General features: G+C 56.0%; 1 protein-coding gene across 1 annotated transcript in view; it reads right to left on the minus strand.

Annotated features, from left to right (window-relative positions):
- Positions 1-3,302: 3,302 nt before the first annotated feature.
- Positions 3,303-16,534, minus strand: part of PPP5C (protein phosphatase 5 catalytic subunit) — a 49,633-nt gene continuing 36,401 nt past the window's right edge. Inside the window, exons 10-13 of the mRNA XM_075915268.1 lie at positions 9,228-9,268; positions 8,039-8,217; positions 6,928-7,009; positions 3,303-4,590 (exon numbers count right to left, since the gene is read on the minus strand). Coding sequence (XP_075771383.1) covers positions 4,528-4,590; positions 6,928-7,009; positions 8,039-8,217; positions 9,228-9,268 — 365 coding nt within the window. The 3' untranslated portion in view covers positions 3,303-4,527. The remainder of the gene's footprint in view (positions 4,591-6,927; positions 7,010-8,038; positions 8,218-9,227; positions 9,269-16,534) is intronic.

Genomic DNA, 16,534 nt, shown 5'->3' on the forward strand with positions numbered 1-16,534 from the left:
ACAACACTCCTGTTCATGCAGCCCAGAATCATATTTGCTTGTTTTGAAACAGCATCACACTGCTGACTCATATTTAGCTTGTGATCCACTGTGACCCCTCGATCCCTTTCTGTCGTGCTCCTTCCTAGACAGTCGCTTCCCATTCTGTTGGTGTGAGATTGATTGTTCCTTCTTAAGTGGAGCACTTTGCATTTGTCCTTATTAAGCTTCATCCTGTTTACCTCCAACCATTTCTCCAGTTTGTCCAGATCAGTTTGAATTATGACCCTCTCCTCCAAGGCACTTACAGCCCCTCCCAGCTTGGCATCATCAGCAAACTTAATAAGCGTACTCTCTATGCCAATATTTAAATTGTTAATGAAGACATTGAACTGAACCAATCCCAAAACAGATCCCTGCAGAGCCCCACTTGTTATGCCCTTCCAGCAGGATTGTGAACAGTTAATAACTACACTCTGAGAACGGTTATCCAGCCAGTTATGCACCCACCTTATAGTAGCCCCATCTAGGTTGTTTTTCCCTAGTTTATTTATAAGAATATCATGCAAGACAATATGAATTGTTTTACTGAAGGTATACCATGTCCACGGCTTCTCCCTTATTCACAAGGCTTGTTATCCTATCACAGAAAGCTATCAGATTGGTTTGACATGATCTGTTCTTTACAAATCCATGCTGGCTGTTGCCAATCACCTTATTTTCTTCCAGATGTTTGCGGATAAATTCCTTAAATACTGGCTCCATTATCTTCCCTGGCACAGAAGTTAAACTGACTTGTCTGTAGTTTCCTGGGTTGTTCTTCTTTCCCTTTTTATAGACGGGCACTAGATTTGCTGTTTTCCAGTCTTCTGGAATCTCTCCTGACTTGCATGACTTTTCAAAGATGATGGCTAAAGGCTCAGATACCTCCTCTATCAGCACCTTGTGTAGGCTAGGAGGCATTTCAGCAGGCCCTGGTGAATTGCAGACATCTAACTTTTCTAAATGATTTTTAACGTGTTCTTTTTTTTAACCTACCCCCTTCCCACTAGCATTCACTATGTCTGGCATTCCAACATCAGACTTCTCAGCGAAGACCAAAACAAAGAAGTCATTAAGCATCTCTGCCATTTCCAAGTTTCCTGTTACTGTTTCTCCCTCCTCACGGAGCAGTGGGCCTACACTGTCCTTGGTCCTCCTCTTGCTTCGAATATATTTATAGAAAGTCTTTTTTCCCTTTATGGCAGTAGCTCGTTTGAGCTCATTTTGTGCCTTTGCCTTTCTAATCTTGCCCCTGAATACCTATAATGTTCGCTTATATTTATCCTTTGTAATTTGTCCTAGTTTCCACTTTTTATATGACTCTTTTTTTTGGATCATGCAAGATCTGGTTAAGCCAATGCAGTGAAATAGCTTCCTTTTGCCAATAACTCTCTGAGGAAAAGTGGTTTGTCCCAGGTTAGCCAATGGCAGACCAGGCAGAGAACCCCAGTAAGCAACACTGTCTCTGTGTGAGAGAGACTTCAAAAGGGGCAGTGTTAAGGTTAAGGAGCCATCCTTAAACTTGGAGCTTGGTAACACCTACTTGCTTGTCTTTGCAGGCTTGGTGAGGTTCATTTTGGGGGATGTAATTAACCATAACAAAAGGAAAAACTGAAGAGGGGCAGGGACTAAAATTCCCCCATCTACCAAAGGAAGAGACCCAAGAGGCAGGTTAAAGGGTAAGGTGGCCATGTTTGTTATGGGCATGGTATCTTGCAGCCAGTAGCTTAGGTGGAGGAGGGTCAGAGGGTGAGGTGGCCATGTTTGTTGTGGGCATGGTATCTTGCAGCCAGAAGATGGCCATGTTTGTTATGGGCATGGGGGCTCTAAAGCCATGAGCTGATTGTTTTCTGAAGCAGATCTACTGAGGAATTACACACAAAGGCATTTTTGCATGTGGATAGCTCAGTGGTTTGAGCATTGGCCTGCTAACCACAGGGTTGAGAGTTCAATCCTTGTGGAGGTCATTTAGGGATTTGGGGCAAAAATTGTCAGGGACGGTACTGGGTCCTGCTGTGAAGGCAGGGGACTGGACTTGATGACCTTCAAGGTCCCTTCCAGTTCTAGGAGATAGGCAGTCTCCATTAATTTTAAGTTTTTTTTTTAATGGCAGCACTGGCCTACGAGTCTGGGAGATCAATTTAGAGCGGAGTAAAAACCCGAGATTTTCAGATCACAAGCAATTCCAAGAAGTCAGGAAATGTCCATGGTACCAAACCCCAAAGGAAAACTTTTGATACTGAAAAGTTTGCAGGGGGCAGGAAAGGCGGGGGGGGGGGGGGGGAGGGGAGGTTGAGTCAAACGCCACATTTCTCACAGACATTTCATTTTTTCAGCAAAACATAGCATTCACTAATGTTTTTGCCTGCTCTGACCGAATCCCATTACGCAGAGACCTGCTAATCCCGTCAGAGGACCCTTTGCATCTTGCCCTATCGTCTCTGAGTCCCTTCACCAACACCAGGAGCGTCTGGGCCATCCGTCGCGGGCTGGACCGTGGCAGCAATGGGGCGGCAGCTCAGCCCCCAGCAAGCAAAACGCTCCTGTGAGCCACCCAGCATGGAGGGAGAGGGTCTCTGGCCCCTGCAGGGGTATCTCGGCTCCTAAGCTGTATGATGGCCCAGATGCTGAGACGCCAGAGCCACGCTACCTCCGTCCTGTGTTGACCCCTCCGAGAGCTGCCAGAATCCCCCGGCAAAGCGCTCGTCAGTTTCAGGCCCCCCTCACGCCTGCTTCAGCCACTGAGCTCCAGGCTTCAGCCCCACGGCGACTCTGGGCTCCAGCTCTGAGCAGCCCCCGGCAAGAAGGGGGCCACACCCCGAGGCTCTGGGTCCAAGGGCCTGGGGAAATGGACGGGTGTTCCAAAGGCAGCAGGACGCCGCGGGTCTCGCACTGCGCGAGCGGCCGAGTGGCTGGGGGCCGCAGGCTGGAGGCCGTGGGGGAGGAGGGAGGCGTTAGCTCAATGGGCAGAGAGAAGCAGCAGCGTACACCAGTGTACAGCCTGCCCCTGCCCCCGCCGGGGAGACCACAGGCACCTGCCGCTCCTGGCCTGTGCCGTGAAACAGCAGCCTGAGGTCCGTGCAGAGCACATGAGGCGCGGCGCCAGCATGGGTCAAAGGCCGAGCTGCTGCCTCAGAGCTGGCACCAATCCCCTGGGAAAGCCCAGCCCAGCTGATGGCCCTGACCACTGACTGCATGAGCCATGGAGGCTGGAAAAAGCAGCGGGGGAGGCACTGAGGAAGCCACCGGCTTGTGGCAGGAGGGCAGGCCCAGCCCGCACGGCTTATAATAATTACTTTATTTTAACATCTTTAATTACAGACAGTAAAACAGCCGGGGGGGGGGGGGGGGGGGGTGCGCCGGGAGCCAGCGGGGAGCACGGAGACACCTGACGGCTTTGGACACGGCTGCTGCCGGCTTGCGCACGTGGCCCGAAAGGTTGGTCGCTCCGCCTGCCGGGGGGGGCCTGACGCTCCCCCGGTTGGGAGAGGGCAGAGGGGGGCAGGCAGGGGAAAGCCCCCCAAGAAATCCAGTCTGCTGTCCCCCACTCCCCCCCCACCCGCCCCAGCTACACACACACAGCCACACACTCCTGGCAAGAGCACCACTTGGAGGCCAGGCCTCAGCCTGCCCCACACCCGCACACCTATTGCTTCTGTGTAAGGCCCAGGGTAGGGCATGGACCCCAGGCCTTGCTGCAACTCTGAGACATTTCTGATTTCAGCCCGGGGGCCGCAGGGCCCCCCCGCCCGAGTTTTGTCCTGGGGGCAGGCCACGAGTTTCTGTGGGTTTCCGCTTAGTGCCTGCAACCCCACCCCCGCTCTCACTGACCAGAACCGTGACAAAACTGTAACCTGATGCCAGAGCATCTTGAGACTGGCAGCCCCAGGCCTGCAGCCACAGAGCTCAGAATGCCTCCGGGGAGGTGATCAGGGTCCCCTGCTGGCCACCCATCCCCCTCACCGTGCTACGGCAGCGAGAGCCTGGAAGCCCCGCTGGCCCCCGCCCCCGGTTTGCGACACAGAGGAAGGGGCAGCCCCTGCCCCACCACTTGCTTCCACTCATGACCTGATCCTAACTTCTGCCCCCAGCTGCCCCCTCGCCTCTCCTGCAGCCCCCGAGGCCAGTGCCTGCCTATCAGAGAGAGGCCTCAAAGCCACAGCACTTGGGAAGAGAGGGCAGGCCCCCACGCTCCACCCCGCAGGCCAAGAACAGCTGCCGGGAGGGAGTGGGCGGCAAAGGGAGCTGGCTGGGAATAAATACAATCTTTCCAATATATTAAAAAAAATACTCCTTGCGCACGCCCTACCTCCCGGCGGCGCGGCGCCAGCTCACGGCAACACTACAAATGGGCTCAGCCGAGGGGGCAGGGGGCTCCCCCGCCCTCCTGGTGGGCACGCCGGCGCCTGGGCAGCCCGGGCGGACGGTGGAAGAAAGCAAAAGGGCCGAGGGGTCGGCTCTGCTGCGCCTGGGGGCTCCCAGGTGGGGGCGGTGGTGACAGGGAGGTTACATCATCCCCAGCTGGAGGAGAGTGTTGGCGTAGGCCATCGGCTTGACGTTGGGGTGAGGCTGAAAGAGAAGAGGGGCTTCGTTAGGCTGGGGGGCAGCACCGGCCCCCTCTCCTGGGAGATCTCAGGGGCCACCGCCCACTTGGGGTGGGATCAAACCGAGGGCCGTCAAGGCGCTGGAGGGGAGGCTCTTTCCCCTCTGAGCGATGCCCCAGTGTGCCACGAAGGGGCGCCAGGCTGCATGGGGCAAGGTGGAATTTCCACTAGGGGGCGCTCCCCTGGCAGGCGGCCCTGACCCCAATGCCCTGGCGCAGCACTAGGGGGCACTGTGTTGCAGGGAGGAGGAGGGAGCTCAGCAGGGGGTGCTCTCCCCTGGTAGGCAGTGCCGGCCCCCATGCCTGGGGGGGGTGCCCCACTGGACTGCAGGGAGTGGGTTTTGGGGTACTAAGCAACAGTACTTGCTTGGGGGAAGGGGGGGTCAGGGGAAATAGGATCTCCCTTCCAGACGAGAGCCGTGGCATTCGCCTCTTCCCGGGTCAATTCCAACTGGGTCCATGTGTTTTGTTGACCTCAGCCCCACTTCCTGTCTGCTCACTGCCAGCCCTGACCGGGTAGAGGTCTGCGGATGGCTGCACGGGGGGCGGGGGCAGGCGTGGGACTGGCCACACTGCCAGAAACAACGCAGCACGAGGTACGGCCCCAGCCTCAAGGCTCGTGCCTCTTCACCGGGCGAAGAAACGAGGTTTCTGGGTTGGCTGAACCAAAAAAGGCCAACGCCGTTTCGGCTCAGGATGAGCAAAACCGAACCCAAGGGAAAAAGGGAAAAACTCCGGGTTGGGTTGAACTAACGGCTCCGGCTCCCGGCGCTGCCAGGTTTGTCAAACATGTTTCTACAGGGTTTGGTTCGTCTTTCCAGTGACGTTTATCCTGGACAGAATCACGGGGATCCCCCGCTGCTGCTTTTCAACATTTCCAAAGGGCTGGCATGTCAGGAACGTCCGTTCCCGGGATCCCTTCCAGCCAAACCTAGCAGCCAAACTCGACCTCCGTGTGCAGTTGCCTTCCAGCTGAACCGGCCTCTCTCAGCAAAGGAAGGACGTGGCAGGCCAGAGCCTCTTGCTCTTCTGAGTGCCGCACTGGGCCCTAGATCACTGGGCACCTTGGCTCACGTCTCTTCCCTGACCCGTTCCTGGGCACTTCCCTTTCATGGAGCAGAGGCTGCCCAGCTGTTGTAAGAATCGGGCCCAGTCCTCAGTGACGGGGGTGGGGGAGAGGGGATTTAATAGTTTCCCAGTGCTGGTCCGGGACAAGGTGGCCCCACCCCAGTACAGCTGGTTTCACTGCATCCAGACCGCAGGAAGGGGGGGAAGGGGACACCTTGCAGGGAGCATAAACAGCTCCTGGCATCCAGAAACTGATGAAACCCGTGTGCAATTCCTGCTCCCAGGGAGGAGGGGCTGCGGGCTAAGGCCAGGCATGCGCAGCAGCCGAGGGACTCTGCCTGGGTCCGAGGCAGCAGGGCTGGGCAGACTCCGTGGGCCGGGGGATTCGCAGGGGCACAGGGTGGGCCTGTCTGGGGACACGGAGCCCCGTTCCCAGCTCCTCCATCCCTGTCACTGGGGAGGGCAGGGCTGGGGGGCTTCAAGCCCCCTCTGTGCTCCCCACATTCTGGGCTTGGTGTAAGAACAGCCCTGACGCTGCTGTAAGTAGCTAATGCTCTGCCCCATGGGCTGGGAATAGCCACAGCACCATGTGTTCTAGCCCTGCCCCATGGACCTGGGGGGCAGGGAATAGCCACAGTGCCATGTGTTCTAGCCCTACTCCATGGACCTGGGGGGCAGGGAATAGCCACAGCGCCATGTGTTCTAGCCCTGCCCCATGGACCTGGGGGGCAGGGAATAGCCACAGCGCCATGTGTTCTAGCCCTACCCCATAGGCCAGGAATAGCCACAGCGCCATGTGTTCTAGCCCCATGGACCTGGGGGGCAGGGAAGAGCCACTGAACAGGGCACTTCGCACACCAGTCTGGTCTTTCTCCTTCGCCACTCCACACCCGCTGGGGAGCCCCTATTGTGTGTGCGCTAGGGGGTGGGGGGATCCTGCTTCCCACAGAAGTCTCTTCATGCCGGTGTAGCTAAGGAGGAGCAGCAGTACCAGGGCAGGACAGGGCAGAGCGGGGTGGCACAGGACAGGCGCACCCCAGAGCCAAGAACAAGCTCAGATTCCCCAGCTGCCCCGACTCCCCTGCCCAAGGGGGGGGTGCCCGATGCGCGGCCTGGCTCTGAACGGGCAGGGAACCCCAAGAGGCAGCGGAAGGAGGAGGACTGTCCACCTAGCCAGGGCCTGTGGGCAGCACAAGGACCAGTGGGGGTTGCTCATCACTGAGCCCATCACTCACCACAGCTGTGAACTGGTGGAATTCGGGGCGCAGGTCCGACCCTCGCAGGTGGATGTAGGAGCCTTTATTGCCCATCTGGTCGCTGGGGAGAGAAGGCAGAGGGCTGGGCGCATCCCGCGAGGGACAGAGGATTCCTGTCCCCAGCCCAGGGACCTTCCTTAGCCAGCAGGCCCCACTGCCGCCGTGTGGGGAAAAGCAGCCCCGAGAGCAGGGTGAACCGGGAGCCTCGAACGCTTCACCGGCCGGCCTGGGAAGACGGCGACCCCGAGAGGTAACACGTCCCCGGCACTTGCTGAGCAGGGGATAAAACCCCAGGGTCCTAACTCCCAGGCTCCTCTCCTGCTCTAACCACTAGACCCCTCCTCCCACAGCCAGGGGGGAGAACCGTGGAGTCCTGGTGCCCCATCCACAGATCCCACTCCCCCGCCAGGGCAGGTCCAGGAGCCCTGCTGTTCTAGCCACCAGCCCCTCTCCCCTCCAAGAGCCAGGGAGAGACGCAGCCTGCCAGCCAAGCTGCTGCCTTGCCCCAGCGATCTGCCCTTCCCGGGGGCCCAGGTAGGACGTGCAGGCGCTACCCCAGGTGGCCTTGCTCCTGTCCCCTGAATCGCACCCGGAAAGCTGGGCTAGCCCAGCGCTGTACCACGAGTCCCAGAGAAACCCAGGCACGGCTGGCAGCGGGGCACAAGTCTCAGCAGGGGGCGCACTCCCCTGGCAGTCGCTGTGCTGCAGGGACAGGGGCTCAGCAGGGGGCGCTCTCCCCCCCCCCCCCACAGCAGTGCTGGGGGGGAGGGAGGAAGTGTGGGTAAGATCTAAGGCCGAGAGCCCGACTTCCTCGGCGTCGCTAAGAATCGCCAGCACTTCTCACAGGGGAGCGCAAAGCTCAGCTGCTATTACCCGGGGCGGGCGCGAATTGCCCCAGGCCGCAGGATTCCTGCCCTGCCCTTGGCTGTTAAACAAGTGCCCCAGAGGGGCTGCCTCTCAGCGGGTGGAGGGAGGGTGGGTGCACCGCTCGCTGGACCCCCCACTGCCCCCAGGGTGGAGGCCTGATCTGCCTGCAGCCGGCTGGACCAGCGGCGGGGCGGAGAAGCTAGAGGGGCTCCCCGGCTCTCACCAGTAGTTGGGTGCTGAGAAGACCGTGATGCACTTGCCGTCGTGCGTCACCTCGTAGCCCTCGGCCTTGACCTCGTGGCTCCGGATGACGTAGTCTAAATGGTTCCGCTCCAGGAAGCTTTTGGTGACGTCGGGCCCGAACTGACAGCTCACGCCCCGCTTGCTGACCGACCGGCCGTTCTGGAAAGGCGGGGAGGGGGATCCCGATGGAGTCACCAGACGGAGTCTGCGCAGGGAATGCCCCTCCCCGGCCCACAATTCCACCCACCTCCGCTGCCGCCAGGAGCCCACCACATGCTGGGGTTAGCCAATGCTCCCCACCGGCTGATCGCTCGCCCCACGCCGGGCCCTGGCTAACCCCGCTGTTCCAGTCCGATCACTTGCAGAGGCCCCCATTCCCCCGCCCCATGGGTTTGCCTGCACTGCCCGCTATGCCCAGACTCCGACTCATGTCCACTCCAAAGCAATGGGATTCAGAGCAGCCCCAGCCCTGCCGCAATTCCAGTCCACGCTCTGTCCGTGCGCGGTGCGGACACAGCGCGAGCCTCAGTCCAGGGCCTGCGCGGACGGGTTAGCTACTGAAGCAAGCCCAGGGGCACGCTGCCATGTGGACACTCCCCGTGGGTCCTGCCAGGTCCCGCAGACCCAGGTTCACGATACAGAGCGGATACCCCTGGCTCCCAGGTTCCGGCAGCTTTCCTCTCTCCTGCCAGCCAGAGCTGCGCTGGCAGCCAGTGCTACGGACAGCCCAGGGCACCTCCCTATCCACTGCCCCTTTGTCCCCGCCCCAGCTAGACCTCTGGGGGCAACGGGGGTCCAGTCTCCAAGGCTCAACCCTCCCTCAGAGACAGGCAGGACCCTGCCATGCATCTGGGCAGGGGGCCCCACCAGAGGGTGTGGCTGACCCTGAGCGAGCACCAAGCAGAACAGCCGATGGGTCCCCACCCAATGAGCTGTCAGCTGGGGCAGAGCGCCAGCATCAGCTGCCAGGCGGCGGAGGGAACACCCTAGCGAGCCAGCAGAGGGCGCTCTGAGCCAGCCCCTCAGCCCGGCCTGCGATCAGCGCCCCCCGGGGGGGGGAGAGGGGGACAGAGCTCAATGGCGCAGCCCGCACCGGACCGGGAGCTGAACCAGCCCTGCAGAGACACCACAAGAACCCCCCGGGCTGGGGGATTTCATGTCACACTCACCTGAGGCTGCGGGTCCGACCAGAGCAAGTCGCACATGGGACCTGCCAATGAGGAGAGAGTGTGTCACTCCCAGGGGGCATGGGGGAGGGGGGGGGGGGGACACCCTCAGGGCGACACCTACCAGAGCCATTGGCTGTGACTGTGTGAGCTCCCCCAGCCCAGTGTCCCCCCCACAAACACACTCCCCGGCCCAGACCTCTGGGCCCTTCCAACCCAGAACCTCTCTCCCCCACCAGCCCAGCGCCTGCCCCCCACCCAGCCCAGTTCCCTGGGCCCATCCAGCCCAGCGCCTGCCTCCCACCCAGCCCAGTTCCCTGGGCCCATCCAGCCCAGCGCCTGCCCTTCCTTCAGGGGAGGACTTATGGAAGAGGGCATCCCGCAACAGCTCTCCACCTTCCCAGATTCCCGTCCTCCTTTCAGGAGCCTGGTCCTTCCTGCGCACCCCAAGTTCCACCTCCCTTGAAAAGCGCCGGCTCACACACTCAGAGATGAGCGCACAGGAGTCCCAGCGCACTGCTACTGACCCAGGGCACCTTTCGCCGCTAACCGTGCCCTGGATCGCCGGGGACACAAACGGTGCCCTGCCATTCCAGCACGATATCCCTCCCCCCCCCGCTCTCCGCTTTCCCCTGGCCTTCCCAGGCGGGACAAGAACACCGTTTGTCGCCACCCGCTCGGCTCGACAGCAGCCTTAGCACAGCGCGCGCCGAACGGCAAGGCCACATGCAAGGCTCCCCAGTCGGCGTCCTCTCGCCAGCTCGGGGCGCGTCATTACGCTTCCTTCGCAGACCGCAGGTTGAGTACGTCCCCCGGCCAGCCAGCAAGGCCCGGCTGCTAACATCGGACAAAATGAAGGGTTCTTTACCGAGCAGAGTTGGGTTCCATGCTGGAGGACTCAGCCATGTACAATTATTTCCTTAATTGTGCTCGGCTCAAACTCCTCCTGTGCAGAGGCCAGTGCCACAGGCCAGACGCGGGGAAACCAGCGGCAGTGACCGTGTCGACCTCAAGACGCTCTGGGAAAAGCATTCATCGGCGTGGCAGCGTCACGGCCCCGCGTGGGCGAGCTTAGATCTTTCACCTCGCGAGCGCGCCGGCCAACGGAGCTGACCACAGCAGCGTGCAACTCGGAGGCAAGAGGGATGAATGATCCGCAAGAAACGTGCGGTTTCAGTGCGTAACTCAGCCTCAAGTTCTTTCCCACTTGCGAGCCAGCGGCCCTTCCTGCGAGGCGAGAGTTGCGCATGTTCCCACTCCAGCGCTTTGGAGAGCAAACGGAACACCGAGGAGCCAGGACCTGAGCCAGCTGACAGCTTGGCAGGCTCCCTGAGAGCTTCCTGCAGCTCAGGACCCGCTGGTTTTGGAGCAAGCGCCCAGTGCACGCCCTGCAGGGAAGAATTTCCTGTCCTGTGCCAAGCACGGAGTCCACGTGCTCCCTGGCAATTGCAGCAGCCTGGAAGGACCAATGCACCCGCATTGATTCCAACCCAGCGCGTGTTCGGAGCAGGAAAAGTCAATTTCTTTAAACATCTCCTCTCTGGCTGAGGCCAGCTTCCTCCTTGCCCCCTTCCACTGAGGCCCTGCCTCCTCCTGCCAGCTGGAGCTCCAAGTCTCCCGCCCCCTTCACCCCTTTCCGTGGCTAGAGGAGCCCCAGCTTAATGGCCCAAGCCCCTGGCCACCAGCTAGAACTGAGCTTCAAGGGAATAGAGGAGTGAGTGCAAGGCTTCGGGCCGGAGCACGCTTGGGGCCATGGACTAGGGTAGGCTCAGACTCCCCTGCCCTAGGATACCCGCCGTGGCCTATGGAGTTGGCCGTTATCCTTTGGCAAAGCAGCACGTGCTTGTTGAGATCAATGGCCTCCCGGTATCCAGCTGCGGCGCTTCTCCGCCGATCTCCGTGGACTGGTCACACCGACGAGGAAATGCTTTGCCGGGAGGCACCATATTGCCAAACATTTCCATGGCCCACAGCGTCATTCCGTCAGGTACTTGGCGCATCTCGGCTGATTTGTTACCACGTACATTTCTGCTCAGCCACGGCCGCAGGCAAGTGTGGCCAGTCTCCTGGAGTTTGCTCCCAGAAGCAGCCCATGCTGTCTCCCTTCGAGTGCGTCTGGAGAAAGAGGTGAAGCTTTTTTCCCCATTGTTAAACCGGCGAGTCCAGACCTTAGAAGGCTTGCTTTGAAAAAAATCCCGCCGGTTTACCTGCATGCACAAGGCGTCGCTTCTTCCAATGTCAACTGATTGGCTGAGCCTTGGTAGGGGGAGGGACTTTCAGGCAGTCCAGGGCTTTATAAAGCAGTGAGCAAGCGACCAAGGAGCTTGCGAACAGGTGAGTGCTAATAGGGAGTTTAGAGAGGGAGTTGGGAAGGGCGCAAGGTTCTCTTGCCTTTCTTTTTAAATCCTTTCTCCAGGACAGTAGGGATGGATGGTGATAGGTCTGCTGTTGTTACCCGTACAGCGTGTGCCATGTTTGTCTTCCTCCCGGAAGAAAGAACGGATTTCATCTGCACTAAGTGCAAGCTGGTCGCCATTTTGGAAGAAAAAATTAGAGGACTGGAGGCCCAAGTGTCGACCCTACGCTCCACCAGAGAGGATAAAGCCGTCCTCGATAGAAGGCAGTGTTCAATCCTGCAAGCACGTCAGGGCGGAAGTGCCAGAGAGGGCAGTACGGGACCAGGAAGAGATCTGGCAGCATGTAACTTCTAGAAGGGGAAAAAGGCCAGCACAGGAATCCCCCAGTGCTATAGAGGTAAGTAATCGCTTTTAGGCTCTCTCCACAGGCTCTGCAGATGACACTAAGCTAGGGGGAAAGGAAGATACGCTGGAGGGCAGAAATAGGGTCCAGAGTGACTTAGACAAATTGGAGGATTGGGCCACAAGAAATCTGATGAGGTTCAACAAGGACAAGTGCAGAGTCCTGCACTTGGGACGGAAGAATCCCAAGCATTGTTACAGACTGGGGACCAACCAGCTAAGTAGTAGTTCTGCAGAAAAGGACCTGGGGATTACAGTGGATGAGAAGCTGGAGATGAGTCAACAGTGCACCCTTGTAGCCAAGAAGGCTAATGGCATATTAGGTTGCACTAGGAGGAGCATTGCCAGCAGATCCAGAGATGTCATTATTCTCCTTTATTCGGCTCTGGTGAGGCCACATCTGGAGTATTGTGTCCAGTTCTGGGCCCCCCACTACAAAAAGGATGTGGACGCGTTGGAGAGGGTCCAGCGGAGGGCAACCAAAATGATGAGGGGGCTGGAGCACATGACCTATGAGGAGAGGCTGAGGGACTTGGGTCTGTTTAGTCTGCAGAAGCGAAGAACAAGGGGGGATTTGATAGCAGCCTTCAACTTCAAAAGAGGTTGGAGAGAGGCTGTTCACAGTGGTGACAGGTGGCAGAACAAGGAGCAATGGGCTCAAGTTGCGGTGGGAGAGGTCCAGGTTGGATATTAGGAAAAACTATTTCACTAGGAGAGTGGTGAAGCACTGGGCTGGGTTCCCTAGGGAAGTAGTGGAGTCTCCATCCCTAGAGGTGTTTAGAGGCCTCCATAAACTACATCAAACACGTGTCTAAATCAGTGCCCACTGCATCACCATATCACAGAACCTAGAGCAGTTATAGCTTGCACAGACTTTGCTAGTGATTTTTTAAACAGCCTGCTGGGAAACTCGGCAAATATCTAAGACTGGACGGACCCCCGGAAGACCTCTGCGTACCCCAGCGGTATACATACCCTGGTTGAGAACCGCTGCTCTACATCCTAGTAAAGAGGAGAGGGTAGAAGTTGGCAAAATATAAGTACAGGTTGAACCTCTCTGGTCCGGCAGGATTGTAGTTAGCCAGAAGGGTGTGGCCAAGTTTCCCGTGGTCCCATAAAGTTTGTTTGCAGCCACCAGGCCTGGCTCTCAGGGTTCTATGTTGTTATTTATCTCTAATTTATCCTTAAGTGCCTTCTAAGAGCCCCATAAGCAGTGGAAGTTTCAGCAATGCTGTTACACAATATTGACCTCTTATGGTCCGGCAAATTCTCTGCTTTGGCCCTGGACAGGTCCTAAGGGTGCCGGACTAGAGAGGTTCCACCAGCAGGAGCTGAAGAAAAACAATCAAACCAAAAAGTCCCATTCAATTCCATCTCAGAAGAAAGACAACTCAACACTGACAAACTTTGTAAGTGCGTCTCTACCTACACTAGAAGTCGAAATACTAAGATGTGCAAATTGGAGGGCCTGGCATTCAGTGAAGATATTGCGGTAATAGGCATCACAGAAACTTGGTGCAACAATCAACTGGACCGGGTCATACCAGAGTACAAAATACAGAGGCACGACAAAGTAAGTTGCATTGGTGGGGGAGTGGGACTGTATGTGACAGAAAGCAGTCAAATATAGTAAAAAAAAAATCGGAAATGTATGAGATACCGCAGAATCTTCGGAGAGAAATTCCATGCTCTAACGATGACAGTGTAACACATCAACCATCTGACGGGGATAGGGATTGTGAAATGCTCCAGGAAATTAAAGCAGCTACAAAAACAACAAATTAAGGGGAATTCCAGTTGACCCCTCATGAACTGGGTACAAGTCATTTGAAAGAAGGATGTGGAGGCAGAATTTCTAGATACCATTAATGACTTCTTGGGCCAGCTAGTCCAGGAACCCACCACGGGAGAAGAAATTCCTGATTGAGTCCTACACAGAGCACATGATCCAAAAGATCAGCTGAATCATGCAGCAGCAGCAACCATAAACATAGTATTTGAACATACTTAAATAGCAGAATAAAAAGCAAAAAGATACCCTTTTTTGGAAGTCAAATCCCCATCAGCAAAATACAAAGGAGCAAACTCTGGCAAGCCAAGTGCAGAAGTACGACAACGCAGGCCAAGAAAGAATTTGAAGAGCAACTAGCAAAACGCACAAAAACTAGCAGTGAGATTCGTTAAGTACATCAGAAGCAGGAAATGGGCCAAATGATCATTGGAGAATTGAAATGCTAAAGGAAGACAAGGCCACTGAAGAGATGTTAGATGGATTTTTTACATCAGTCTTCATGGCTACAGATGTTAGGCAGATTCTCACACTTGAACCATTTGTTTTAGGTGACTAATCTGAGCTGTCCCAGACTAAGATGTCAATAGATGAGGTTTCAGAACAAATGTATAAACTGAACAGTAAAGTCATCAGGACCAGAGGTCTGAAGGAACGCAAGTATGAAATGGCAGAGCCCCTCTCTGTGGTGTGGAACCTATTGCTTACATCAGCCTCTGTATCAGGTGCCTGAAGAGGAGTTAGTGTAATACTAGTTTTTTAAGAAGGCTCCAAAAGCAATCCTGGCAATTGCAGGCCAGGGAGCCATTTTCAGGACAAATTTTGTCATTTTCACGCAAATTGGTTGAAACTACAGTAAAGAACAGCTGAGGAAGAATCAACAAGGCTTTTGTAAAGGGACATCATGCCTCACCAATCTACTAGAAGTCTTTGAGGGGTCAACACACATGTGGACAAGGGTGACCTGGCTGATATAGTATACTTGGACTTTCAGAAAAATCTTACAAGGTCCCTCACCAGAGGCTTAAGATGGAAGGGCCTTTCATGGACCAACGAATTAAGACGACAGGAAACGAAGAGTAGGAATAAATGGTCAGTTTTCACAGCGGAGAGAGGAAAACTGCTGACTCCCCCAAGGATCTCTACAAGGACCTGGTGTTTAACACATCAATAAATGATTTAGGAAAAGGGGTAAACAGTGCGGCAGCAAAATTTTCAGACAATCCGAAGTTACCCAAGAGAACAGTCAAGTCCAAAGCAAGCCACAAAGTTACAAAGGGATCTCGCCAACATGCATGACTGGGCAACAAAAAGGCAGATGAAATGAAACGCTGATAAAGGCAAAGAACAGGACACTGGGAAAAAATCCCAACTATACATACAAAATTATGGGGTCTAAATTAACTGTTATTATGCAAGAGGGCTTGGAAGCATCATAAGTTCTTTGGAAACGTCTGCTCAACATACAGCTAACACAGTGATAAGAGCCATTAGGGAAAAGGGACAGACAAGACCATATCTATCATAATGCCGCTATATAAATCCATGGTGTGGTCACACCTTGAATACTACACGCTGTTCTGGTCACCTCCTCAAAAAGAGATACATTAGGTCTGTGAAAGGTGCAGCGATGTGATTAGGGGGTTGGAGCAGGTTCTATAGGAGGAGAGATTAAAAAGTCACCTTAGAAAAGAGACGCCTACGGGCTATAGAAACACGACAGTGTTGAGAAAATGAATAAGGAAATGCTAATTGCCCCTTGGCGTAACATAAGAACCGGGGTCACCCAAAGAAACCAATAGGCCGGTGGTTTAAATAAACACAAGGAAGTACTTTTGCATAAAGCAGAGTCAATTCATGGAGCTTGATGTTGTGAAAGCTAAAAATGTAACTGGGTTCAATAAAGAATTCGAGCAGCTCTGGAGGAACAGTCCAGCAATGGCTAGGAGCCGAGGTGGCCAGCCATGCAGCCCCATGCTCCCATGTCCCCAAACCTCCGTCGACTGGGCGACACGAGATGAGTAATTCGATAAGTGCCCTGCTTGTGTTTACTCGGCACCAGCTACTGCTGGAGAACAAGGTCCTGGGCTAGATGGGCTGCTGATCTGCCGCATGGCCACTCTGACATTCCTATGTTCTCCCCCCCTCCCCAACAAATATTGGGATTCCATCAAAAAGACAAACACTTTGGGGTTTCCCCATGAAGATTTCCCAAGTCACTTCACCGCTCCATCCAGCCCAGTATCCTATCTACCAACAGTGGCCAACGTCAGGTGCTTGGGGGGGGGAAACAAATCAGCACAGTTGAAGTGATGCGCCTGCTTCCCCCTCCCAGCCGCTGGCAGTCAGAGGTTTAGGGTTCTGCTCCACACCATCTCGGCGCAGAGGAAGGAGAGCCCAGCGGCTACAGCACTAACCTAGGAGCTGGGATACACGGTCAAGTCACTTATCTCAGCATCTTACTGCCAACTGTAAAATGGGACAACAGCGCTGCGCTGCCCCCGGGGCATCATGAGAATAAATATGAGACTGGGGGTGCTAGGGACCAGAAAAAAACCTCAGCATGGTAGTGACTTCCTAGTACAGGTTGGTCTTCCCTGGTCTGGCACCCTCAGGACCTGACCTGTCCTGGACAGAGTTTGCCAGACCTGGGACAGTCAATTCTGGCCCCTCTACTGCCAGCCTCTGAGCTCCCCTTACGGCCGCTGACCCCAGGCACCGGGCTCCCCGCCCCTGGACTGGTTCTGCTCCTGGCTCCTGCT

This window comes from Pelodiscus sinensis, unplaced genomic scaffold (assembly GCF_049634645.1).
Source record: "Pelodiscus sinensis isolate JC-2024 unplaced genomic scaffold, ASM4963464v1 ctg34, whole genome shotgun sequence".
Lineage (NCBI taxonomy): Eukaryota > Metazoa > Chordata > Testudines > Trionychidae > Pelodiscus > Pelodiscus sinensis.